Below are 26,709 nucleotides of genomic sequence, written 5' to 3'. Positions count from 1 at the left end.
TCAATTATAAGCAAGCAGTTCATCGCTTTGAATCATTTTAAAAGCGCTCGTCGGCAAGGACAATCAACAGGCTCTCAGCGACATGGTCGAGCACCACTTGCCAACATGGACAACGGACACCATGCGCCCGCGATATGAACGACCTAGCGTTCACCAAGATGGATGACGACTATGCTCTGCAGGATGTCCACATGTTGACGGTTTTCGAAAGTTCGCGGATGAGTACAACACGACACTAGATTGGCGAGGTGGTTCATGCTATAGTTGAAAGGGCGAGTGCTCCATGAATAAGAAGGAAAAAAGGAACTAAAGCGACCAAGTGGTCCATGGTGATGGAGATGGAAAGAGTTTTCCAAAAATATAAAGCGAAACAAGAAAGAAAGAGTATTATAAAAAATAAGTAGGAATGAGAATTAAAACTGGCAAGGAAGGAGGAAGAAGAAGAAGATGAGGCGTCAACGCGCTGAAGTTGGCGTCAACGAAATGGGTTGGCGAAGAGACTAGGAGTAGAAGATGTGGGGAAGGACGAGGAAGAGAAGAACATCAATTATCCCTTCTAGCAATGAATGGTATCTGGGCTGGAGGTGGAGCTTATTGGTGACTAGGAATACATTCAGGTTGCCACTTACCTCCCATGTCAGTGTGCATTTGCGAAGTTGAATGGCCCTTTGAGACTGATCTCTATAGTTATTTATTATTTTGTGTCAATAGTATGTGTTAGTTTAATCCATTTTATTATACAGTAAATATGAAAAAATTCATCTTTGTTGCAACGCATGACCAAGGTGAGGTGGGTGTCATTTGATTTTAAAGAAGGAGGCTCCAGCGATAAATGTCCCACTACGACGGGAAACCGAGTGAGAAAGGGAGGGTCCGAGAGAAAAAGAGGGTGATACGTTGTGGGGTGGGTTTTTTGTGTTGGATATAACATAGGATAGTCTGAACAATCGCATTTCTCCCCCATATATGGTCTAAATTTGGGGGAGCTCGGACTGTCCATACAGTTGAATTTTGAAGAGGCTACTAAGCGTTCGTTCGATGTCCGAACACATCCGGACCTTTGAGAACAAATGAGATTTGACCTTATAGATAACCTTAATCATTTATTTAATTAATTTATATATGCATAGCTCGTAGCAACACGAGCGTTCTGCTAGTATTTATTAGGGACTGAAAGTCGTGAAAAATGCAGCACTTCTGAGTGCAACGATCTAAACTTTGGAGTGAATCTCATGCATCAAATTATCTACCATGGAAAAAGAATTGATTTTTTTTATTTTCTAGTTTTTTTTGAATTTTTCTTTAGCGGGGGTGCAGATGAGCCTAGGCTCAAAAATGGATATTCGAGCACTTCTTCCTTATTTTTCTTTGGCCCAATCGATCCAAAAAAACCTCAGAAGCAGCCTGTGAATTGAAACACAAACCCTCGGCGCCGACTGAGACGGCAATGGAGGTCTTGTTGATATGCAATGTGTATCTAATGTTGTATGTACGATTTAAATAGTAGAGATAGAGATACAAGAATCTTGACACTCCGTTGAGCATAATTCAGCTGCAAGCCAGCGATTGCTTGCCACAAAAAATTTCATGTTACATGCACACAATGCTCAAAATAAGGCATCGGTAATTTCCGTGTTGGGCAATGGTCAAGGAACAGAAGAGAAAGGCCTACACCACCAACGACTGCATCTCGTCCCAAATTCAAAATGATCATCAGAATACGAAGCAACTACCACGAATCCTGAGGAACGACCGCCCTCAAATTAACTAGGAGTAGTATAGAGGGTACGGATAACACCCACACTAAATTCTCATATTACACAGGGTAAGGCAACAAATGATGAAATGATACATACGTATATTCCAGTGAAGAAGCGAACAACAACACCACGAAGCAAAGCAAAGGAATCAACCAAAATAAAATATTACTTTGCATTGACAAAATCAATCCTGCAAGAGATTACACTGACCTTCTGACGAATTTTATTTTCATACCTGGAAGATTAGAACGACTAGACTGATAGTTTACACACCTGTGCAGTGTAAAGCTTAAATTACACAGCTATGGGGTGCCATTCTTCTTGCTCCCTCAGACTTTCTTACTATGTTTCACATATAGATGTTTGTTTCTGATGTACCCCATGCTGCATCTTCATTATTCTGATTCATTCGAGAGGTAGGTGGATGGCGGGTGCAAGCTCCTCCTTGTAATGGCCTGGAGTAGTCTTGGAATAGGAGGCGTGTCAAGATCAGATAGGCCCTCTAGAAAACGAACAACTTCGCCCATCGTTGGCCGATCAAACTCATCATCCTGAATGCACCAACAAGCAACCTTGCATAGTCGTTCAGCCTCCTCTAGATTTACATCACCCGATAATTTTTCATCCACCAAGCTTGCCACATCTCCCTCGAGAAGCATTTGCGCAGCATGCACAGGGAAGAAAACAGCACAATCACCACCTACAGTGTATTGTTCAAATGAATTCTGTCTTCCTGATATTATTTCCATTAGCACCATCCCATAGCCATAAACATCGACTTTTGCTGTGATAGCAACCCCGCTTATCCATTCGGGTGCAAGGTATCCTGCAGTTCCTCTTGTTGTAGTCAGAACCCGGCTAAAATCCCTCCCTATTAACTTGGCCATACCAAAGTCAGCAATTTTAGCAACAAACGACGTGTCAAGAAGTATATTTTGTGGCTTGATATCACAGTGTATGATCAAGTCTTGGCAGCTCTCATGCAGGTAAGCCAGCCCTCTAGCAACTCCCAGAGCTATTTTATACCTGGTTCCCCAGTTTAAAACTGTGTTGTTGTCCTGAAATAGATGGATGTCAAGAGAACGATTTGGCATGTGCTCATATGCAAGTAACCTCCGTTCACCCTCGCAACAGAAACCGATCAGTCTAACTAAATTGATATGTTGTATAACTCCGACTGAAGTCACCTCAGCCCTGAATTGTTTTTCTCCTTGACAAGCACCATCAAGCCTTTTCACTGCCATTGTAGCTGAGTCGGTCAGATATGCCTTGAACACAGAACCAAAGCCGCCGGCACCTAGCTTCTCAGAGAAATTTCTTGTTGCCCTCTGCAAATCAATGTATCTAAATGCAATAATTCCACCACCGTCTTGAGGATTTTTCAGTGTACCACCAGACCAATCCCTATTGTTTCTCTGAATCATCAGTAGAAGAACTAGCAATATGAGTGCCAGCAACCCCAGTGCGGTGACAATGGCAGCTGACAAAATCCGAGTGGTCACTCTTCTGTCAGGTTTCTGAGTTTGCATCTCTTTTGCAGCAAGGCGAAGATAAAGAACGGCACCATCATTTGTCTCGGTAGTGTCAGCATGCTGCTGTTTTACATTGAGGAGTTCCTCACGCCAAATGGAGCATCGACTGTCGGTGCAAGAATATGCAGTGCATGAGCAATTGCTCAGGCAAACCTCTGCACATTCTCTAGCACTGATAGCAGCGCCTATGTTGTCAGCATTCTGAGGCAATTTCACATTGGACAAGGAGTAGAATTCATCAGTCATTCCTCCAGTACTCCTGTTACTGCCACAATTTAAAGGAGTATTTCTCACGCATCCACCACTTCTATCATTTTGCTCCCAGTCATCTGGGGATCTTATGGAGAAGCCCTTCATACAGCTACAATATGGAGCTGAGTTATCATCGCACACAGTGAATGGTCCACAGAGAGCATAGACATCACACTGAGCTTTGGGGTTGGAGTAGGAACCTAACCAATCCTGTGAGACCTCATCCCAGATTAAAGTCTTCATTTGACCAGAAACATCAAGTAGATGATGCATGATCATCGTGTCGTTCAGTAAGGTGAATGTGAAGTACTCTTCATTTGTGTTGTTGACAAACTTGAAGTCTATCAAGCTGCGGCTTAACATCTCTGGAATGGAGCTAAAATACTGTCCATTCCATTCCCCGCTAGACCAGTATGCTATGGATGAGTTCAAAAGCTTAAGGATCAACTCGTTAGGAACTAACTCATAACAGTAACGACCACGAGCTGGGTCAATCAAGTTCTTTCTGGAAACAAGACGGCGAGTCAAACCAGTGACCTTGTCTCGGCCGATCTTTGCACCAGGGAGGAAAGTATTTGTTGGGTGGTCAAAACTCTGCCACAAAATGTCGGATGAGTTTGAGGCATTTTGTAGGACAAGGTTTCCATTGTTCATGAGCATGCCAATGGTGGTGTTGGTTCTGATACTAACTCCGCTAGACCAGATCATGGAATTGGTGGCTTGATCTAAGATGACAAGATTGCCATCTTGGGAAATTGTGAACCTAACTAAAGCGGGCTGTGTGATTGGGTCATCACGGTTTGCGACCCACACAGGAGTTATCTTGGGTACTTTATTAAACCAAATGCCTAGGTACCAATTCAAGGTGTTGCGGGACTTACTGCCTGGTTGGAAGAAGCCAAGCGCAAACTTGCCATCTAGGGAGACAAGCTTGTCACTGACACCGCAAACAAGTCCTTGGCCTGGTGCAATGGAGTCAATGGCAGCAGAGGATGAAGGAATATGTTGGGTGGAAATAAGGCCAAGAAGTAATAGGTGAAGAAGCATATTGAAGTTGAGCAGACTGGAAAACAAGCTTCCACTGATACGAAAAACAGAATGGGTAGCGCTGCTTTAATATTAAGAAGCAACGAAAACATAGTACAACACAGGACAAGACTAGGCATGGTGGAGACTGGAGAACGCGACGGGTACCCTTGCCGTTGGGGCACGGCTGAAATGGTAACCACAAAAACTGTTGAGTGAAACATCCTGACAATGACCATAAGACCTCTTGAGTGGTGACCTGCCAACAAACAACCATAAAGTGGTTAGGTTCTATCAGCATCAGGGAAACAGAGATACCTGAACAGCAGCTAACAAACATAAGAACACCTGCCACCAGTCTTGGGACTCTCGGAGCTCGGCAACAAGTACTGCGATTTCTCGGTCACATCAAACTACCTTCAGCCTTTGCTTGCGATAACTAATAAAGATCATTGGCACTATAATACTCCCTCCATTCCAAAATATAGTGCGCCCGCGCTTCTCGAGGTCGAACTTTGACCATAAATTTAACGAACGAGACCGACTGCGGCGGGTGAAAAAATTACATAATTAAAAACTTCTTTCGAATACGAATTCACTGATATAATATTTGCTCCCGCCGCAATCGGTCTTGGTAGTTAAATTTACGGTCAAAGTTGAAGCACGGAGATAGAGGAAGCACTACATTGTGGAATGGAGGGAGTACTTGGTACTCGGAATTACATCATTCGTGGAGCTTCAGATTTTGCGATGCCAACTATTTTGACACCAAAATGCATTGCCCTCTCGAGGCTGGCAGCATGCACTTTACTAACTTATTATGTTCTTCATCAAAGGGCACTTTGCAATTTCAAAAATTGCACTGGATGCATCTCAGTAGAATCAGGGGAAGCAGTCTAGATCTAAAACTAGGAAACAGCAACAGGTGGCTGGTTCTCATCCGAAACGCGTGGACTCGAATCTTCACGGAAGACATCCGCAGTACTACTTCCGAATCTGAAACTATCTACCAGAAATTTAGGCTCAAACAACTAGAGACTAGTAAGGCTAATCTGAGTATAGAATTCCTTTACCGAGGGATAGGCTGCGATTGACCTGCGATGCGGGGAAGGAGCTCGATCCACCAAGGGCTCCCGCCGACTCTGCCGTGTGGAGCACTGGGCGAACAGAGCCATCCCCGGAATGCTCACCGTCTGCTGTTTGGGGGTCGAGTCGTGGGTGAGCAAAGGGCCTAGGCCTGACTAATTGTTCGGCTGTCACGGAAAAGGCCCAACGCCGAGAACTAACCAACAGAAATAGGCCCAATCCATAGAAGAGATGGCTCAAAAAATTTGTCTCAAAAGAGAGATGGCTCGCTCGCGGAACTACCGAACTGCAGCTTCTCCATGCAAAGATTTTCAGACTTTATTGAGCATTCGTTGTGAAAAATATTTCTGATGCTCGTGCGGACAACTGAAGATGCCCCACTCGATTACACACAAACACCGTTGTGACGACCACATCACAGTGCTTTCATCAAAGAACAAAATTCAGATGATACCACGCGCGTAAAGAAATGCAGTGAACACAAACACTCACAGAGCAATGAAGCAGTAGTATCATTCCATTGAACAATCCAGAGGCGAACCATCCCTACAAGATAGCAAGCAACAGGCGACAGCCCAACATTTTCTAAATCCTAACACACGACAACACCGAGAACATCAAAGCCGGCCGAGAACAGAGACAGAGAGCTCGTTCATCAGGCCCTCTCGCCCCTGATGCGGCGCGCGAGCTGGATGTCCTTGGGCATGATGGTGACCCTCTTGGCGTGGATGGCGCAGAGGTTGGTGTCCTCGAAGAGCCCCACCAGGTACGCCTCCGCGGCCTCCTGCAGCGCGGACACAGCAGACGACTGGAACCGGAGGTCCGTCTTGAAGTCCTGCGCGATCTCCCGCACCAGCCGCTGGAACGGCAGCTTCCTGATCAGCAGCTCCGTGCTCTTCTGGTACTTGCGGATCTCGCGCAGGGCGACGGTTCCCGGGCGGAACCTGTGCGGCTTCTTCACGCCGCCGGTGGCCGGCGCCGACTTGCGCGCTGCCTTCGTCGCCAGCTGCTTCCGCGGCGCCTTCCCGCCGGTGGACTTGCGCGCCGTCTGCTTGGTGCGGGCCATCGGAGGGACTCGGTGGAAGCGAGGGGAGGCCGGGAGGAGCTTGGAAGGTTCGAGAATGGCGCGGTGGGATTGCTGTGTGGGTTCCCGATTTGGGGGGGACTGTATTTGTAGCAGCTGCGGAGGCGGGCTCGCGAAAATTTTCGCACGGTGAGGCGGGTTGGCGTTTGGGTGATTCTCGAGCGACGGATGCGATCCGACGGCAGTGAGGGCGCCCGTGCGACTGGCGATCCGCGAGACGGGCAATGCCGTGAACTTATTGGCTGCGATGATGTTACGAAGGATCGACGGGCCCATAGAGGATGCTGGATTGTTTTTCTTTCTATTCTTTTGCAGGGCCTGTTTCTTTATTTTTTGCAGGGCTCGCCGCCCATTATACGAATACGGCCCAACGGCGCTCTGCGTGGACACGTACGTCGACCGACTCGAATGGCCTTATTTGGAGGCGATTATGGGTAAACTTGGTTTTGGGCAGCCATGGATTAAAATTGTGATGAGTATGATCAAGTCAGTCTCATTCTCGGTGTTGTTAAATGGTGAGAAATTGGAACAATTTAAACCTACCAGAGGGATCCGACAAGGAGATCCAATCTTCCCTTATCTTTTCTTGATTGCAGCGGAGGGCCTTTCGTACCTATTAAAATCCGTTCCTCAATTGTCAGCGTTTGTTAGAGTGCAGGTGGCATCGACAGCTCCAGTTGTTAACCATTTGCTCTTTGTTGATGATAGCCTGCTGCTTTTCAAGGCAAGTAATGAAGGGGCGGAGGTGGTTTCATACCTGGTGAATGCTTATTGTGATGCTTCGGGTCAAAGGGTAAACAATGACAAGCCATCCATATTTTTCAGTAAGGGGTGCCCACAAACAGTTAGAGATGATATCAAAAAACACTCTTTAGGTGCATGATGAGCAATTGTGTGATAGGTATCTTGCATGCCTACGGACGTGGGCCACTCAAAGAATGGAACATTCAAATATTTGCGGGACAGAGTGTGGGATAAAATAAAGGGATACATGGAAACGCTCTTATCATATGCAGGAAAGTAGGATCTTATAAAGGCTGTAGCTCAAGCTATCCCAGTCTATTCGATGTCTTGTTTCAGGCTTCCAAGAGGTATATGTGAAAGTGTAATGTCCATGATTCGGCAATTCTGGTGGGGCAGCAAGAGCGGCAAGAGGAAACCGTGCTTGATTTCGTGGGACGTTTGCACAAAACCGAAGAACATGGGAGGTCTGGGCTTCTGAGACATTGAGTTATTTAACCTTGCCCTACTTGCAAGGCAGGCTTGGCGATTAATCAATGATCCTTTCACTTTAAGTTCAAGAATACTGAAGTTAAGTACTTTTCAGTTGTCTCTTTTCTGAATGCTTAATTGGGCCAACAACCTTCACAGATTTGGAGGGCACTGTTGGATGGAAGGGAGGCTATGTCACATGTATAATTAAGAGAATTCGTACGGGAGAGGGTACGCTCATTTGGGAACATAACTGGATACCCAGGCCTGGGATGATGAGCCCGATTACATGTCTGGTGAATGACCCGCCCCAAAGGGTCTCGAAGCTGATTGACAGTACATCTACATCATGGCGGGAAGATAGAGTCCGTTCAATTTTTCTATCAGTTGATGTTGATTTCACCCTGAGGACACCACTGTGTACCATGAGAGTAGATGATTTCTGGGCAGGGAGAGGATAGTAAAGGAGTTTTTTCAGTGAGCTCGGTTTACAAACTGTTGCGACGAACTAAATTACAAAAAGAGAACCTTCTGGAGCAGGTGGGTGGCCAATCTGATATGAGTTTGGAGGAGAGGGCTTGGACTAATTTATGGAATATCAAAGTGCCCTCAAAACTGAAAAACTTCTTATGGAGATTGTGCCACGAATCTTGACCAACAGCAGATCTTCTGAACCATAGAAGCATGTCAACTACAAACGTGTGTGGTCTGTGCGCAGCTCAAGACAGACATGCCTTGATAGATTGTGTTATGGCCAGAAGTGTTTGGTCATTGTCTTCAAAAGAGCTGGTGGAGAGTATGTGTGAGAATCTATCAATGAATGCAAAAACCTGGGTGTTCACAATGCATGATATTCTGGAACATAATGAGTTTACAAGAATGGTGGTGACACTGTGGGCAATTTGGCGCGCTCGGAGAAAAGTTATTCATGAAGAAATATATGAAAGCCCTTTCTCCACCAATTCTTTTATCAACTTCTATCTGAAGGAACTGAAGCTTGTAGCAAAACCATGCCAACCATTGGTCAGAACAACCACACACAGGCAGTCAGCTTGGTTGCCTCCACTTCCAGGATATGCGAAGGTAAATGTAGATGATGTAGTAGATGGGGAGTGCAGGAAAGGAGCCGTGGCGGTGGTCTGCAGAGATCAAGAGGGAAGATTTCTAGGAGCATCTTCGATTACCCATCAGTTCATTTTGAACCCGATCATAATCGAGGCATTAGCGGTCCAGGAAGGACGGGCAGTGGCTGCGGACCTTTATTTGAGCAATATTCAGATTGCTTCGGAATGCAAGATAGTGGTGGACGGCATCAAACAGAAATCTGCAGCGGAGTATGGTGCCATTGTGCATGAAATTTTAGAACCATCTACATATTTTTCTGCGTATAATTTCATTCACGAGAATAGGAGCTCGAATTTTGAGGCTCACAATCTCGCTAAGCACACTTTGACTCTTGGGTTTGGCCGCCCTGTGTGGTTGGCCAACCGAGAGATCTCCATTTTCTTCCTGTAAACGTTCTGATATGAATAAAGCATAGCAAAGATTGTCTAAAAAAATGTACGTCGACCAATCGGGCACTGCCATCGGCAACAATGCACATCAACCAAGTTCTTCTACAAAAAAACAATTCGTCAAGCTGTGGAAAATTCTGAACCAACAAAGAGACCTATTGTCTTTGGTGTTTCAAACTCAAGAAAAGTGAGAAAGTTTCTCCATGAATGAGGAAGCTTAGCAACAAACTTGTTTGGGAGCACACACTGACCGCCTCCAGCTTCCGAACTAGCCAACTTTCCTAGAAGCCACCAAGCGCCAGCTTCCAACGAGAGCAGCGATGCATTCGGCTGCAGAGAGCAACTCCTCTCCGTCGGTAGAAAACGGAGCGAGGTAGAGGAAGGCGCAACTCCTGTTGGGGTTTGGTGTCCTGTTGCCGGCGACGAGGATGCGGTGGAGATGCGAGGGGCGGGTGGCGGAGACTAGCTGCGCCGTTGCGGCACGTCCGTCGACCAGCCAACGACGGGGTGGGCGCTGTTGGGGAACGTAGTAATTTCAAAAAAAATCCTACGCACACGCAAGATCATGGTGATGCATAGCAACGAGAGGGGAGAGTGTTGTCTACGTACCCTCGTAGACCATAAGCGGAAGCGTTATGACAACGCGGTTGATGTAGACGTACGTCTTCACGATCGACCGATCCTAGCATCGAAGGTACGGCACCTCCGCGGACTGCACGCGTTCAGCTCGGTGACGTCCCACGAACTCACGATCCAGTAGAGCTTCGAGGGAGAGTTCCATCAGCACGACGGCGTGGTGACGGTGATGATGTTGCTACTGACGCAGGGCTAAACCTAAGCACCGCTACTATATGACCGAGGTGGAATATGGTGGAGGGGGGCACCGCACACGGCTTGGAACAATCAACTTGTGTGTCCTAGGGTGCCCCCCTGCCCCGTATATAAAGGAGCAAGGGGGAGGCCAGCCGGCCCTTGGGGCGCGCCAAGGAGGGGGGAGTCCTCCTCCTAGTAGGAGCATGACTCCCCTTTCCTAGTCCAACTAGGAAGAGGTAAGGGGGAAGGAAAGAGAGGGAAAGGGAGAGGGAAAGAGGGGTCGCGCCCCCCTCCCCTAGTCCAATTAGGACTCCCCTTGGGGGGGCACCTCCTGGGCTGCTGCCCTCTCTCTCCCCTAAGGCCCAATACTTCCCCGGGGGGGTCGGGTAACCCCTCCGGCACTCCGGTTTTCTCCGAAACCACCCGGAACACTTCCGGTGTCCGAATATAGTCGTCCAATATATCAATATTTATGTCTCGACTATTTCGAGACTCCTCGTCATGTCCGTGATCACATCCGGGACTCCGAACTATCTTCGGTACATCAAAACACATAAACTCATAATACCGATCGTCACTGAACGTTAAGCGTGCGGCCCCTACGGGTTCGAGAACTATGTAGACATGACCGAGACATGTCTCCGGTCAATAACCAATAGCGGAACCTGGATGCTCATATTGGTTCCTACATATTCTACGAAGATCTTTATCGGTCAAACCGCAAAACAACATACGTTGTTCCCTTTGTCATCGGCATGTTACTTGCCCGAGATTCGATCGTCGGTATCTCAATATCTAGTTCAATCTCGTTACCAGCAAGTCTCTTTACTCGTTCCATAATGCATCATCGTGCAACTAACTCATTAGTCACATTGCTTGCAAGGCTTATAGTGATGTGCATTACCGAGAGGGCCCAGAGATACCTCTCCGATACTCGGAGTGACAAATCCTAATCTCGATCTATGCCAACCCAACAAACACCTTCAGAGACACCTGTAGAGCATCTTTATAATCACCCAGTTACGTTGTGACGTTTGACAGCACACAAAGTGTTCCTCCGATATTCGGGAGTTGCATAATCTCATAGTCATAGGAACATGTATAAGTCATGAAGAAAGCAATAGCAACATACTAAACGATCAAGTGCTAAGCTAACGGAATGGGTCAATTCAATCACATCGTTCTCTAATGATGTGATCCCGTTAATCAAATGACAACTCATGTCTATCGCTAGGAAACTTAACCATCTTTGATTCAACGAGCTAGTCAAGTAGAGGCATACTAGTGACACTCTATTTGTCTATGTATTCACACATGTACTAAGTTTCCGGTTAATACAATTCTAGCATGAATAATAAACATTTATCATGATATAAGGAAATATAAATAACAACTTTATTATTGCCTCTAGGGCATATTTCCTTCAGTCTCCCACTTGCACTAGACTCAATAATCTAGTTCACATCGCCATGTGATTTAACACCAGTAGTCCACATCACCTTGTGATTAATATCCATAGTTCACATCGCCATGTGGCCAACACTCAAAAGGTTTACTAGAGTCAGTAATCTAGTTCACATCGCCATGTGATTAACACCCAAAGAGTACTAGGGTGTGATCATGTTTTGCTTGTGAGATAAGTTTAGTCAACGGGTCTGCCAAATTCAGATCCGTATGTATTTTGCAAATTTCTATGTCTATAATGCTCTGCATGGAGCTACTTTAGCTAATTGCTCCCACTTTCAATATGTATCTAGATTGAGACTTAGAGTCATCTGGATCAGTGTCAAAACTTGCATCGACGTAACCCTTTACGACGAACCTTTTGTCACCTCCATAATCGAGAAACATATCCTTATTCCACTAAGGATAATTTTGACCACTGTTCAGTGATCTACTCCTAGATCACTATTGTACTCCCTTGCCAAACTCAGTGTAGGGTATACAATAGATCTGGTACACAGCATGGCATACTTTATAGAACCTATGGTTGAGGCATAGGGAATGACTTTCATTCTCTTTCTATCTTCTGCCGTGGTCGGGCTTTGAGTTTTACTCAATTTCACACCTTGTAACACAGGCAAGAACTCTTTCTTTGACTGTTCCATTTTGAACTACTTCAAAATCTTGTCAAGGTATGTACTCATTGAAAAAACTTATCAAGCGTTTTGATCTATCTCTATAGATCTTGATGCTCAATATGTAAGCAGCTTCACCGAGGTCTTTCTTTGAAAAACTCCTTTCAAATACTCCTTTATGCTTTCCAGAAAATTCTACATTATTTTCGATCAACAATATGTCATTCACATATATTTATCAGAAATGTTGTAGTGCTCCCACTCACTTTCTTATAAATACAGGCTTCACCGCAAGTCTGTATAAAACTATATGCTTTGATCAACTCATCAAAGCGTATATTCCAACTCCGAGATGCTTGCACCAGTCCATAGATGGATTGCTGGAGCTTGCATATTTTGTTAGCACCTTTAGGATCGACAAAACCTTCTGGTTGCATCATATACAACTCTTCTTTAAGAAATCCATTAAGGAATATAGTTTTGACATCCATTTGCCAAATTTCATAAAATGTGGCAATTTGCTAACATGATTCGGACAGACTTAAGCATCACTACGAGTGAGAAAATCTCATCGTAGTCAACACCTTGAACTTTGTCAAAACCTTTTTTCGACAAGTCTAGCTTTGTAGATAGTAACACTACTATCAGTGTTCGTCTTCCTCTTGAACATTCATTTATTTTCTATGGCTTGCCGATCATCGGACAAGTCAACCAAAGTCCACACTTTGTTCTCATACATGGATCCCATCTCAGACTTCATGGCCTCAAGCCATTTCGCGGAATCTGGGCTCATCATCGCTTCCTCATAGTTCGTAGGTTTGTCATGGTCAAGTAACATGACCTCCAGAACAGGATTACCGTACCACTCTGGTGCGGATCTCACTCTGGTTGAGCTACGAGGTTCGGTAGTAACTTGATCTGAAGTTACATGATCATCATCATCAGCTTCCTCACTAATTGGTGTAGGAGTCACAAGAACAGATTTCTGTGATGAACTACTTTCCAATAAGGGAGTAGGTACAGTTACCTCATCAAGTTCTACTTTCCTCCCACTCACTTCCTTCGAGAGAAACTCCTTCTCTAGAAAGGATCCATTCTTAGCAACGAATGTCTTGCCTTCGGATTTGTGATAGAAGGTGTACCCAACTGTCTCCTTGGGTATCCTATGAAGACACATTTCTCTGATTTGGGTTTGAGCTTATCAGGATGAAACTTTTTCACATAAGCATCACAACCCCAAACTTTAAGAAACGACAACTTTGGTATCTTGCCAAACCACAGTTCATATGGTGTCGTCTCAACGGATTTAGATGGTGCCCTATTTAACGTGAATGCAGCTGTCTCTAATGCATAATCCCAGAACGATAGTGGTAAATCGATAAGAGACATCATAGATTGTACCATATCTAATAAAGTACGGTTACGATGTTCGGACACACCATTACGCTTGTGGTGTTCCAGGTGGCGTGAGTTGTGAAACTATTCCGTGTTGTTTCAAATGAAGACCAAACTCGTAACTCAAATATTCTCCTCCACGATCAGATCGAAGAAACTTTATTTTCTTGTTCGATGATTTACCACTTCACTCTGAAATTATATGAACTTTTCAAATGTTTCAGACTTTTGTTTCATCAAGTAGATATACCCATATCTGCTCAAATCATCTGTGAAGGTCAAAAAATAACGATACCTGCCGCGAGCGTCAACACTCATCGGGTCGCATACATCAGTATGTATTATTTCCAATAAGTCAGTTGCGCTCCACTGTTCCGGAGAACGGAGTCTTAGTCATCTTGCCCATGAGGCATAGTTCGCAAGCATCAAGTGATTCATAATCAAGTGATTCAAAAAAGCCCATCAGCATGGAGTTTCTTCATGCGCTTTACACCAATATGACCTAAACGGCAGTGCCACAAATAAGTTGCACTATCATTATTAACTTTGCATCTTTTGGCTTCAATATTATGAATATGTGTATCACTACGATCGAGATTCAATAAACCATTCACCTTGGGTGTATGAGCATTGAAAGTTTTATTCATGTAAACAGAACAACAATTATTCTCTGACTTTAAATGAATAACCGTATTGCAATAAACATGATCAAATCATATTCATGCTTAACGCAAACACCAAATAACATTTATTTAGGTTCAACACTAATCCCGAAAGTATAGGGAGTGTGCGATGATGATCATATCAATCTTGGAACCACTTCCAACACACATCATCACTTCACCCTTAACTAGTCTCTGTTCATTCTACAACTCCCGTTTCGAGTTACTAATCTTAGCAACTGAACTAGTATCAAATGCTGAGGGGTTGCTATAAACACTAGTAAAGTACACATCAATAACATGTATATCCAATATATCTTTGTTCACTTTGCCATCCTTCTTATCCACCAAGTATCTAGGGCAGTTCCACTTCCAGTGACCATTTCCTTTGCAGTAGAAGCACTCAGTTTCAGGCTTGGGTCTAGCTTTGGGCTTCTTCACAGGGGCAGCAACTTGCTTGCCGTTCTTTTTGAAGTTCCCCTTCTTCCCTTTGCCCTTTTCTTGAAACTAGTGGTCTTGTCAACAATCAACAGTTGATGCTTTTCTTGATTTCCACCTTTGTTGATTTCAGCATCACGAAGAGCTTGGGAATCGTTTCCGTTATCCCTTGCATATTATAGTTCATCACGAAGTTCTAGTAACTTGGTGATAGTGACTAGAGAACTCTGTCAATCACTATCTTATCTGGAAGATTAACTCCCACTTGATTCAAGCAATTGTAGTATCCAGACAATCTGAGCACATGCTCACTGGTTGAGCTATTCTCCTCCATCTTGTAGGCAAAGTACTGTCAGAGGTCTCATACCTCTCGACACGGGCATGAGTATGAAATACCAATTTCAACTCTTAGAACATCTTATATGCTCCGTGGTGTTCAAAACATTTTTGAAGTCCCGGTTCTAAGCCATAAAGCATGGTGCACTAAACTATCAAGTAGTCATCATACCGAGCTTTGCCAAACGTTCATAACGTCTGCATCTGCTCCTGCAATAGGTCCGTCACCTAGCGGTGCATCAAGGACATAATTCTTTTGTGCAGCAATGAGGATAATCCTCAGATCACGGATCCAATCCGCATCATTGCTACTAACATCTTTCAACTTAGTTTTCTCTAGGAACATATTAAAAATAAAACAGGGGAGCTAAACGCGAGCTATTGATCTACAACATAGATATGCTAATACTACCGGGACTAAGATCATGATAAATTAAAGTTCAATTAATCATATTACTTAAGAACTCCCACTTAGATAGACATCCCTCTAATCATCTAAGTGATCACGTGATCCATATCAACTAAACCATGTCCGATCATTACGTGAGATGGAGTAGTTTTCAATGGTGAACATCACTATGTTGATCATATCTTCTATATGATTCACGCTCGACCTTTCGGTCTCCAGTGTTCTGAGGCCATATCTGCATATGCTAGGCTCGTCAAGTTTAACCCGAGTATTCTGCGTGTGCAAAACTGGCTTGCACCCGTTGTATGTGAACGTAGAGCTTATCACACCCGATCATCACGTGGTGTCTCGGCACGACGAACTTTCGCAATGGTGCATACTCAGGGAGAACACTTGTACCTTGAAATTTACTGAGAGATCATCTTATAATGCTATCGTCAATCAAAGCAGAATAAGATGCATAAAGGATAAACATCACATGCAATCAATATAAGTGATATGATATGGCCATCATCATCTTGTGCCTTTGATCTCCATGTCCAAAGCACTATCATGATCACCATCGTCACAGGCTTGACACTTTGATCTCCATCGAAGCATCGTTGTCGTCTCGCCAACTATTGCTACTACGACTATCGCTACCGCTTAGTGATAAAGTAAAGCAATTATAGGGCGATTGCACTGCATCCAATAAAGCAACAACCATATGGCTCCTGCCAGTTGCCGATAACTCCGTGACAAAACATGATCATCTCATACAATAAAATATAGCATCATGCCTTGACCATATCACATCATAACATGCCCTGCAAAAACAAGTTAGACGTCCTCTACTTTGTTGTTGCAAGTTTTACGTGGCTGCTATGGGCTGAGCAAGAACCATTCTTACCTACGCATCAAAACCACAACGACATTTCGTCAAGTTAGTGCTATTTTAACCTTCACAAGGACCGGGCGTAGCCACACTCGATTCAACTAAAGTTGGAGAAACTGACACCCGCCAGCCACCTGTGTGTGAAGCACGTCGGTAGAACCAATCTCGCGTAAGCGTACGCGTAATGTCGGTCTGGGCCGCTTCATCCAACAATACCGCCGAATCAAAGTATGACATGCTGGTAAGCAGTATGACTAGTATCACCCACAACTCACTTGTGTTCTACTCGTGCATATAACATCTACGCATAAACCTGGCTCTGATGCCACTGTTGGGGAACGTAGTAATTTCAAAAAAAAATCCTACGCACACGCAAGATCATGGTGATGCATAGCAATGAGAGGGGAGAGTGTTGTCTACGTACCCTCGTAGACCATAAGCGGAAGCGTTATGACAACGCGGTTGATGTAGTCGTACGTCTTCACGATCGACCAATCCTAGCACCGAAGGTACAACACCTCCGCGGACTGCACATGTTCAGCTCGGTGACGTCCCACGAACTCACGATCCAGTAGAGCTTCGAGGGAGAGTTCCGTCAGCACGACGGCGTGGTGACGGTGATGATGTTGCTACCAACGCAGGGCTTCGCCTAAGCACCGCTACGATATGACCGAGGTGGAATGTGGTGGAGGGGGGCACCATGATAACCCACAAGTATAGGGGATCAATCGTAGCCTCTTTCGATAAGTAAGAGTGTCGAACCCAACGAGGAGCTAAAGGTAGAACAAATATTCCCTCAAGTTCTATCGACCACCGATACAACTCTACGCACGCTTGACGTTCGCTTTACCTAGAACAAGTATGAAACTAAAAGTACTTTGTAGGTGTTGTTGGATAGGTTTGCAAGAATATAAAGAGCATGAAAATAAAAAACTAGGGGCTGTTTAGGTGAAGAAGCAATAAAGTTAGTATAGCGAGTGTGGAAAAGTGGTGGTAGGAGTTGCGAAATTGTTCCTAAGCAATTGACTACTTTACTAGACCGATAGCAAGTTTTATGTGGGAGAGGCCACTGCTAGCATGTCATCCCTGACTTGGAATTCTATGCACTTATGATTGGAACTATTAGCAAGCATCCGCAACTACTAACGTTCATTAAGGTAAAACCCAACCATAGCATTAAGATATATTGGTCCCCCTTCACTCCCGTATGCATCAATTTCTATGCCAGGTTGAAGCTTCTGTCACTCTTGCCCTCCAATACATAGTCCTATCAACATACAACTAACCCTATGGTGTGATCCACGCGCGCCCTCATATGATGGGCACCAAAGGACAACAACATAACCACAAGCAAATTAAACCAATCATAACAATTCACCAATTACCGATAGGACAACGAAAATCTACTCAGACATCATAGGATGGCAACACATCATTGGATAATAATATGAAGCATAAAGCACCATGTTCAAGTAGAGGGTACAGTGGGTTGCAGGAGAGTGGACCGTTGTAGATAGATGGGGGAAGGTGATGGAGATGTTGGTGAAGATGATGGAGGTGTTGGTGTAGATTGCGGTGATGATGATGGCCCCGGCGGCGTTCCGGCGCCACCGGGAGAGAGGGGGAGAGAGCCCCCTCCTTCTTCTTCTTCCTTGACCTTCTCCCTAGATGGGAGAAGGGTTTCCCCTCTGGTCCATGGTCTCCATGGCGTGGAGGGGCGAGAGCCCCTCCGAGATTGGATCTGTCTCTCTGTTTCTGCATTCTGGATTCTGCCCTTTCACCGTTTCTTTTATAACCGGAGATCCGTAACTCTGATTGGATTAAAACCTTCGCCAAGATTCTTTTCCGAAAATTAGCTTTCTTGCGGCCAAAGAAGAGCGGCAACCGCACTACGGGGTGCCCACGAGGGTCAGGGGCGCCCCCTGCCTCGTGGCCCCCCTCGGGCACCGTCTCGCGTTGATTCTTCTTCCCAAATATCACAAATATTCCAAAAATATTCTCCGTCCGTTTTATCCCGTTTGGACTCCGTTTGATATTGGTTTTCTGCGAAACATAAAACATGCAACAAACAGGAACTGGCACTAGGCACTGGATCAATATGTTAGTCCTAAAAATAATATAAAAAGTTGCCAAAAGTATATGAAAGTTGTATAATATTGGCATGGAACAATAAAAAATTATAGATACGATTGAGACGTATAGCATCCCCAAGCTTAATTCCTGCTCGTCCTCGAGTAGGTAAATGATAAAAAGGATAATTTTTGATGTGGAATGCTACCTAGCATAATCTTGATCATGTATCTAATCATGGCATGAATATTAAGACACGGGTGATTCAAAGCAATAGTCTATCATTTGACATTAAGACAATAATACTTCAAGCATACTAACCAAGCAATTATGTCCTCTCAAAATAACATAGCCAAAGAAAGCTCATCCCTACAAAATCATATAGTTCTGCCATGCTTCATTTTCGTCACACAAAATGCTCCGATCATGCACAACCCCGATGACAAGCCGAGCAATTGGTTCATACTTTTTAACACGCTTCAGCCTTTTCAACCCTCACGCAATACACGAGCGCAAGCCATGGATATAGCACTATGGTTGAAATAGAATATGATGATGGAGGTTGTGTGGAGAAGACAAAAAGGAGAAAGTCTCACATCGACACGGCTAATCAACGGGCTATGGAGATGCCCATAAATTGATGTCAATGTGAGGAGTAGGGATTGCCATGCAATGGATGCACTAAGAGCTATAAGTGTATGAAATCTCAAACTGGAAACTAAGTGGGTGTGCATCCAACTTGCTTGCTCATGAAGACCTAGAGCATTTGAGGAAGCTCATCATCGGAATATACAAGCCAAGTTCTATAATGAAAATTCCCACTAGTATATGAAAGTGATAACTCAAGAGACTCTCTATATGGAGAACATGGTGCTACTCTGAAGCACAAGTGTGGTAAAAGGATAGTAACATTGCCCCTTCTCTCTTTTTCTCTCATTTTTTTATTTTTTTATTTTTTTCTTCTCTCTTTTTTGGTGGGCTTCTTTGGCCTCTTCTTTTATTTGGGCTTCTTTGGCCTCTTTTATTTTGATAACCTCACATGGGACAATTTTCTAATAATGATGATCATCACACTTTTATTTACTTACAACTCAATATTACAACTCGATACTAGAACAAAGATATGACTCTATATGAATGCCTCCAGCGGTGTACTGGTATGTGCAATGATCTAGCGTAGCAATGACATCAAGACGGACAAGCCATGAAAACATCATGCTAGCTATCTTATGATCATGCAAAGCAATATGACAATAAATGCTCAAGTCATGTATAAGATGATGATGGAAGTTGCATGGCAATATATCTCGGAATGGCTATGGAAATGCCATGATAGGTAGGTATGGTGGATGTTTTGAGGAAGATATAAGGAGGTTTATGTGTGATAGAGTGTATCGTATCACGGGGTTTGGATGCACCGGCAAAGTTTGCACCAACTCTCGAGGTGAGAAAGGGCAATGCACGGTACCGAAGAGGCTAGCAATGATGGAAGGGTGAGAGTGCGTATAATCCATGGACTCACATTAGTCATAAAGAACTCATATACTTATTGCGAAATTTTATTAGCCCTCGAAGCAAAGTACTACTACGCATGCCCCTAAGGGGATAGATTGGTAGGAAAAGACCATCGCTCGTCCCCGACCGCCACTCATAAGGAAAGCAATCAAAGAACACCCCATGCTTCAAATTTGTCACACAACGTTTACCACACGTGCATGCTACGGGACTTGCAAACTTCAACACAAGTATTTCACAATTACTCAACTAGCACGACTCTAATATCTCCACCTTCATATCGCAAAACTATTGCAAGGAATCAAACATATCATATTCAGTGATCTACAAGTTTTATGTAGGATTTTATGACTAACCATGTGAATGACCAATTCCTGTCATCTCTCTAAATAGATATAAGTGAGGCGAGAGAGTTTAATTCTTTCTACAAAAGATATGACCACGCTCTAAAAAATATAAGTGAAGCAAAAGAGCATTCTACAAATGGCGGTTTTCTATGTGAAGAGAAACAGGCAATCCAAACTTCAAATGATATAAGTGAAGCACATGAAGCATTCTATAAAGCCATACTCAAAAGATATAAGTGAATTGCAATGAGCACTCCATAAATCAACCAAGGACTATCTCATACCAGCATGGTGCATAAAATAAAAGTGAAAGCTAAATGCAAAAGACGCTCCAAGATTTGCACATATCGCATGAATGAAACGAATCCGAAAACATACCGATACTTGTTGAAGAAAGATGGGATGCCTTCCGGGGCATCCCCAAGCTTAGACGCTTGAGTCTCCTTGAATATTTACTTGGGGTGCCTTGGGCATCCCCAAGCTTGAGCTCTTTCCTCTCTTCCTTCTTCTCATATCGAGACTTCCTCGATCCTCAAACACTTCATCCACACAAAACTTCAACAAAAAGCTCGGTAAGATACATTAGTATAATACAGCAAATCACTACTCTAAGTACCGTTGCAAACCAATTCATATTTTTTTTGCATTATATCTACTGTAATATAACTTTTCCATGGCTTAATCCACTAATAGGAATCGATAGTTTCATCAAAACAAGCAAACTACGCATCAAAAACAGAATCTGTCTTAAACAGGACAGTCTGTAGTAATCTGAACATTCACCATACTTCTAGTACTCCAAAAATTCTTCCAAAATTAGGAAAAATAAACAATTTGTATATAAAGACAGTGCAAAAAGTTTCAGAACCGTTTGACATTCCAGTAAAAAATGTAAAATCACGCACTACAGCCAAAGTTTCTGTCCTGCACCGCACAAACCAACAAGCATTGTAAACATCCTAAAGGCAAACCTTGGCACATTATTATTATTTTTAAACTTTATAAAAACACACAACAGAAATAAATGACTCTCTAAAACTTCCGGGTTGTCTCCCTGGCAGCGCTTTCTTTAAAGCCATTAAGCTAGGCATATAGTGCTCAAGTAATGGATCCACCCGGATCCCAAGGTATATCAAAGCCAATTTGAATCAACAATGATTTAGAATTTAGTAGTGAGCACAAAGCAACATATATCAAGCAATGACTAAGTCTAACTCTCTTCCTATGCATCGGCATGTCATAAAAGAACAATTCATGCACAGCTAGTAAAGGCCAATGCATAGTATAAGCAGTTTCTTGCAATTTTATCGTGTTGGAAACATAGAGAGGTGGAGATGTATTTCCTCTCTCATAATAATTGCAAGTAGGAGCAGCAAGCACATGCATATTATACTCATCAAAATCATCATGTGTAGTAGTAAAAGGCAACCCATCAATATAATCCTTAATAAGCACAAACTTCTCCGATATAGTGTAGTTTGGAGAATTCAAAAAGATAATAGGACTATCATGTGTTGGTGCAATAGCAACAATTTCATGTTTAACATATAGCAAGTTCATCTCCATAAGCATAATTAATATTGGCATCTTGGCCACAAGCATAGCAAGCATCATCAAAAAGGGATATTTCAAAAGAATCAATGGGATCATAACAATCATCATAGCATTCACCCTTCGGTAAGCACGAAGGGAAATTAAACAATGTATGAGTTGAAGAGTTACTCTCATTAGAAGGTGGGCACGGGTGATCAATCCGATCTTCCTCCTTTTGTTCTTCGCTCTCCTCCTCATCTTTTTCATCCAATGAGCTCATAATGTCATTAATTTCTTCTTCCATAGACTCCTACAAAATATTAGTCTCTTCTTGGACAGCGGAGGAGTCCTCAATATATGGTTTAACATAGGCATTAGAAGCATAATTATCATAACAATATTCAAGTACGGCAATTTTTTCAGACTTGTAAAGAGTAGCATCATACTTTTCAATCAAAGAAGCAATTTCATAAGCACCCTTAAAAGCAACAAATTCTTCAATTTGTTGAACATCATAGTAATTATAAACACCCCTAGAATACTAAGATACGATTCCGTTATCACTAAACTCACATTGGTAGGGAAGGTGTTTCTTAGGGTTTTCAGAACAACAAGTAACATCATATATTTCACATAAATTCCAAGCATAGCATTGCAAACAATGAATTTGATCCTGTAAAAGTTTCCCTTTTTGAGATAAGCGGTGTCGCACATAACAAGCATGCTCATCTAAAGATTTGCCCTCAACTAAGCTAGTTGGGGTTTCAGCACGAGCACGTAGGGATCGAAGATGATCCAAGTAAAAAGCTTCAGGAGTGTGATAGATTTTGAGTGGTTCTTCAACCATTGGTTCAGTAGGTACAACTAATTTTCTTGGTATTTTGTGTTTCCTACCCATAACTAAAGATAGAAAACAACTAAGAACATCAAATAAAAATTACTTAGTGATAAAGCAAACAAGCACACACGAGAATATTCACCCCACGCTATTGCTCCCCGGCAATGGCGCCAGAAAAAGGTCTTGATAACCACAAGTATAGGGGATCAATTGTAGCCTCTTTCGATAAGTAAGAGTGTTGAACCCAACGAGGAGCTAAAGGTAGAACAAATATTCCCTCAAGTTCTATCGACCACCGATACAACTCTACGCACGCTTGACGTTCGCTTTACCTAGAACAAGTATGAAACTAGAAGTACTTTGTAGGTGTTGTTGGATAGGTTTGCAAGAATATAAAGAGCACGGAAATAAAAACTAGTTTAGGTGAAGAAGCAATAAAGTTAGTATAGCGAGTGTGGAAAAGTGGTGGTAGGAGTTGCGAAATTGTTCCTAAGCAATTGACTACTTTACTAGACCGATAACAAGTTTTATGTGGGAGAGGCCACTGCTAGCATGTCATCCCTGACTTGGAATTCTATGCACTTATGATTGGAACTATTAGCAAGCATCCGCAACTACTAACGTTCATTAAGGTAAAACCCAACCATAGCATTAAGATATAATGGTCCCCCTTCAATCCCGTATGCATCAATTTCTATGCCAGGTTGAAGCTTCTGTCACTCTTTCCCTCCAATACATAGTCCTATCAACATACAACTAACCCTATGGTGTGATCCACGCGCGCGCTCATATGATGGGCACCAAAGGACAACAACATAACCAAAAGCAAATTAAACCAATCATAGCAATTCACCAATTACCGATAGGACAACGAAAATCTACTCAGACATCATAGGATGGCAACACATCATTGGATAATAATATGAAGCATAAAGCACCATGTTCAAGTAGAGGGTACAGCGGGTTGCGGGAGAGTGGACCGCTGTAGATAGATGGGGGAAGGTGATGGAGATGTTGGTGAAGATGATGGAGGTGTTGGTGTAGATCGCGGTGATGATGATGGCCCCGGCGGCGTTCCGGCGCCACCGGGAGAGAGGGGGAGAGAGCCCCCTCCTTCTTCTTCTTCTTCCTTGACCTTCTCCCTAGATGGGAGAAGGGTTTCCCCTCTGGTCCATGGTCTCCATGGCGTGGGAGGGGCGAGAGCCCCTCCGAGATTGGATCTATCTCTCTGTCTCTCTCTGTTTCTGCGTTCTGGATTCTGCCCTTTCACCGTTTCTTTTATAACCGGAGATCCGTAACTCCGATTGGATTGAAACCTTCGCCAAGATTCTTTTCCGAAAATTAGCTTTCTTGCGGCCAAAGAAGAGCAGCAACCGCCCTACTGCCCACGAGGGTCAGGGGCGCGCCCCCCTGCCTCGTGGCCCCCTTGGGCATCGTCTCGCGTTGATTCTTCTTCCCAAATATCACAAATATTCTAAAAATATTCTCCGTCCGTTTTTGTCCCGTTCGGACTCCGTTTGATATGGGTTTTCTGCGAAACATAAAACATGCAACAAACAGGAACTGGCACTGGGCACTAGATCAATATGTTAGTCCCAAAAATAATATAAAAAGTTGCCAAAAGTATATGAAAGTTGTATAATATTGGCATGGAACAATAAAAAATTATAGATACGACGGAGACGTATCACACTGGACACGGCTTGGAACAATCAACTTGTGTGTCCTACGGTGCCCCCTGCCCCCGTATATAAAGGAGCAAGGGGGGAGGCCGGCCGGTCCTTGGGGCGCGCCAAGGAGGGGGAGTCCTCCTCATAGTAGGAGTAGGACTCCCCTTTCCTAGTCCAACTAGGAAGAGGGAAGGGGGAAGGAAAGAGAGGGAGAGGGAAAGAGGGGCCATGCCCCCCTCCCCTAGTCCAATTCAAACTCCCCTTGGGGGGGCACCACCTCCTGGGCTGCTGCCCTCTCTCTCCCCTAAGGCCCACTAAGGCCCAATACTTCCCCGGGGGGTTCCGGTAACCCCTCCGACACTCCGGTTTTCTCCGAAACCACCCGGAACACTTCCGGTGTCAGAATATAGTCGTCCAATATATCAATCTTTATGTCTAGACTATTTCGAGACTCCTCGTCATGTCCGTGATCACATTCGGGACTCCGAACTATCTTCGGTACATCAAAACACATAAACTCATAATACCGATCGTCACCGAACGTTAAGCGTGCGGACCCTACGGGTTCGAGAACTATGTAGACATGACCGAGACATGTCTCCGGTCAATAACCAATAGCGGAACCTGGATGCTCATATTGGTTCCTACATATTCTACGAAGATCTTTATCGGTCAAACCGCATAACAACATACGTTGTTCCCTTTGTCATCGGTATGTTACTTGCCCGAGATTTGATCGTCGGTATCTCAATACCTAGTTCAATATCGTTATCGGCAAGTCTCTTTACTCGTTCCGTAATGCATCATCCCGCAACTAACTCATTAGTCACATTGCTTGCAAGGCTTATAGTGATGTGCATTACCGAGAGGGCCCAGAGATACCTCTCCGATACTCGGAGTGACAAATCCTAATCTCGATCTATGCCAACCCAACAAACACCTTAGGAGACACCTATAGAGCATCTTTATAATCACCCAGTTACGTTGTGACGTTTGATAGCACACAAAGTGTTCCTCCGGTATTCGGGAGTTGCATAATCTCATAGTCATAGGAACATGTATAAGTCATGAAGAAAGCAATAGCAACATACTAAACGATCAAGTGCTAAGCTAACGGAATGGGTCAAGTCAATCACATCATTCTCTAATGATGTGATCCCGTTAATCAAATGACAACTCATGTCTATGGCTAGGAAACTTAACCATCTTTGATTCAACGAGCTAGTCAAGTAGAGGCATACTAGTGACACTGTGTTTGTCTATGTATTCACACATGTACTAAGTTTCCGGTTAATACAATTCTAGCATGAATAATAAACATTTATCATGATATAAGGAAATATAAATAACAACTTTATTATTGCCTCTAGGGCATATTTCCTTCAGGCGCCTGCTAGGGTTGGCAACAGAGAGGAAACGCACGGGTGGGAGGGTGTTTCTACAGTCGCTCGGTAGCTCGGGGTGGGCTTCTGCAGATCGAAATAGTACGAAACCCCACTCTGGAATGCATTTCCTGAATTTAAATCAACTCCGCCTCCGTTTTTTCTGGAGATGGGCTTCTACTCCTCCACAAAAATGCACTACGTTGGGACGGGCTCTGCGAAGCGGGATTCTAGGAGCTGGAGCACTCAGGTTGACTTCTCGCGGAGTCAGTGAAGCTGGCTCGTGAAGAGGTTCTGAACAAGGCCTTAATGAAGTCGCGTTCCTTTACTATCCACTACTTCTAATGAGCCTGTTCTCTACCACATAACAGTTCTCAACTATTATGTACTAATTGAACTGCTCTATTGAAGGAAATATGCCCTAGAGGCAATAATAAAGTTGTTTATTTTATATTTCCTTATATCATGATAAATTTTTATTATTCATGCTAGAATTGTATTAACCGGGAACTTGATACATGTGTGGATACATAGACAAAACACTGTGTCCCTAGTAAGCCTCTACTAGACTAGCTCGTTAATCAAAGATGGTTAAGTTTCCTAACCATAGACATGTGTTATCATTTGATGAACATGATCACATCATTAGGAGAATGATGTGATGGACAAGACCCACCCGTTAGCTTAGCATATTGATCGTTCAGTTTTATTACTATTGCTTTCTTCATGTCAAATACATATTCCTTCGACTATGAGATTATGCAACTCCCGGATACCGGAGGAATGCCTTGTGTGCTATCAAACGTCACAACGTAACTGGGTGATTATAAAGATGCTCTACAGGTATCTCCGAAGGTGTTTGTTGGGTTGGCATAGATCAAGA

General features: G+C 43.7%; 2 protein-coding genes across 3 annotated transcripts; both read right to left on the bottom strand.

Annotated features, from left to right (window-relative positions):
* Positions 1-1,906: 1,906 nt before the first annotated feature.
* On the bottom strand, positions 1,907-5,793 carry LOC109781575 (G-type lectin S-receptor-like serine/threonine-protein kinase At2g19130). Of its 2 annotated transcripts, none has more exons than XM_020340167.4 (2): positions 5,666-5,793; positions 1,907-4,829 (listed from the first exon to the last, which is right to left on the bottom strand). In XM_020340167.4, exon 2 carries the CDS (start codon positions 4,589-4,591, stop codon positions 2,156-2,158), a length of 2,436 nt encoding a protein of 811 aa, XP_020195756.1. In that variant the 5' UTR covers positions 4,592-4,829; positions 5,666-5,793; the 3' UTR covers positions 1,907-2,155. The 2 variants fall into 2 exon arrangements, with proteins under 2 accessions (XP_020195756.1, XP_020195755.1); XM_020340166.4 differs by having other exon boundaries at positions 5,644-5,773.
* Positions 5,794-6,155: 362 nt separating this feature from the next.
* On the bottom strand, positions 6,156-6,803 carry LOC109781574 (histone H3.2). The gene has a single exon (XM_020340165.3). It carries the CDS (start codon positions 6,720-6,722, stop codon positions 6,312-6,314), a length of 411 nt encoding a protein of 136 aa, XP_020195754.1. The 5' UTR covers positions 6,723-6,803; the 3' UTR covers positions 6,156-6,311.
* Between the last annotated feature and the right edge of the window lie 19,906 nt (positions 6,804-26,709).

Source organism: Aegilops tauschii, chromosome 2 (genome assembly GCF_002575655.3).
Source record: "Aegilops tauschii subsp. strangulata cultivar AL8/78 chromosome 2, Aet v6.0, whole genome shotgun sequence".
Taxonomy (NCBI): Eukaryota; Viridiplantae; Streptophyta; class Magnoliopsida; order Poales; family Poaceae; genus Aegilops; species Aegilops tauschii.
This window is presented reverse-complemented; position numbering and strand designations above follow the sequence as displayed.

Coding starts and splice junctions, on each gene's coding strand:
- LOC109781574 (XM_020340165.3), bottom strand. CDS start 6,722: ATGGCCCGCACCAAGCAGACGGCGCGCAAGTCCACCGGCGGGAAGGCG.
- LOC109781575 (XM_020340167.4), bottom strand. CDS start 4,591: ATGCTTCTTCACCTATTACTTCTTGGCCTTATTTCCACCCAACATATT.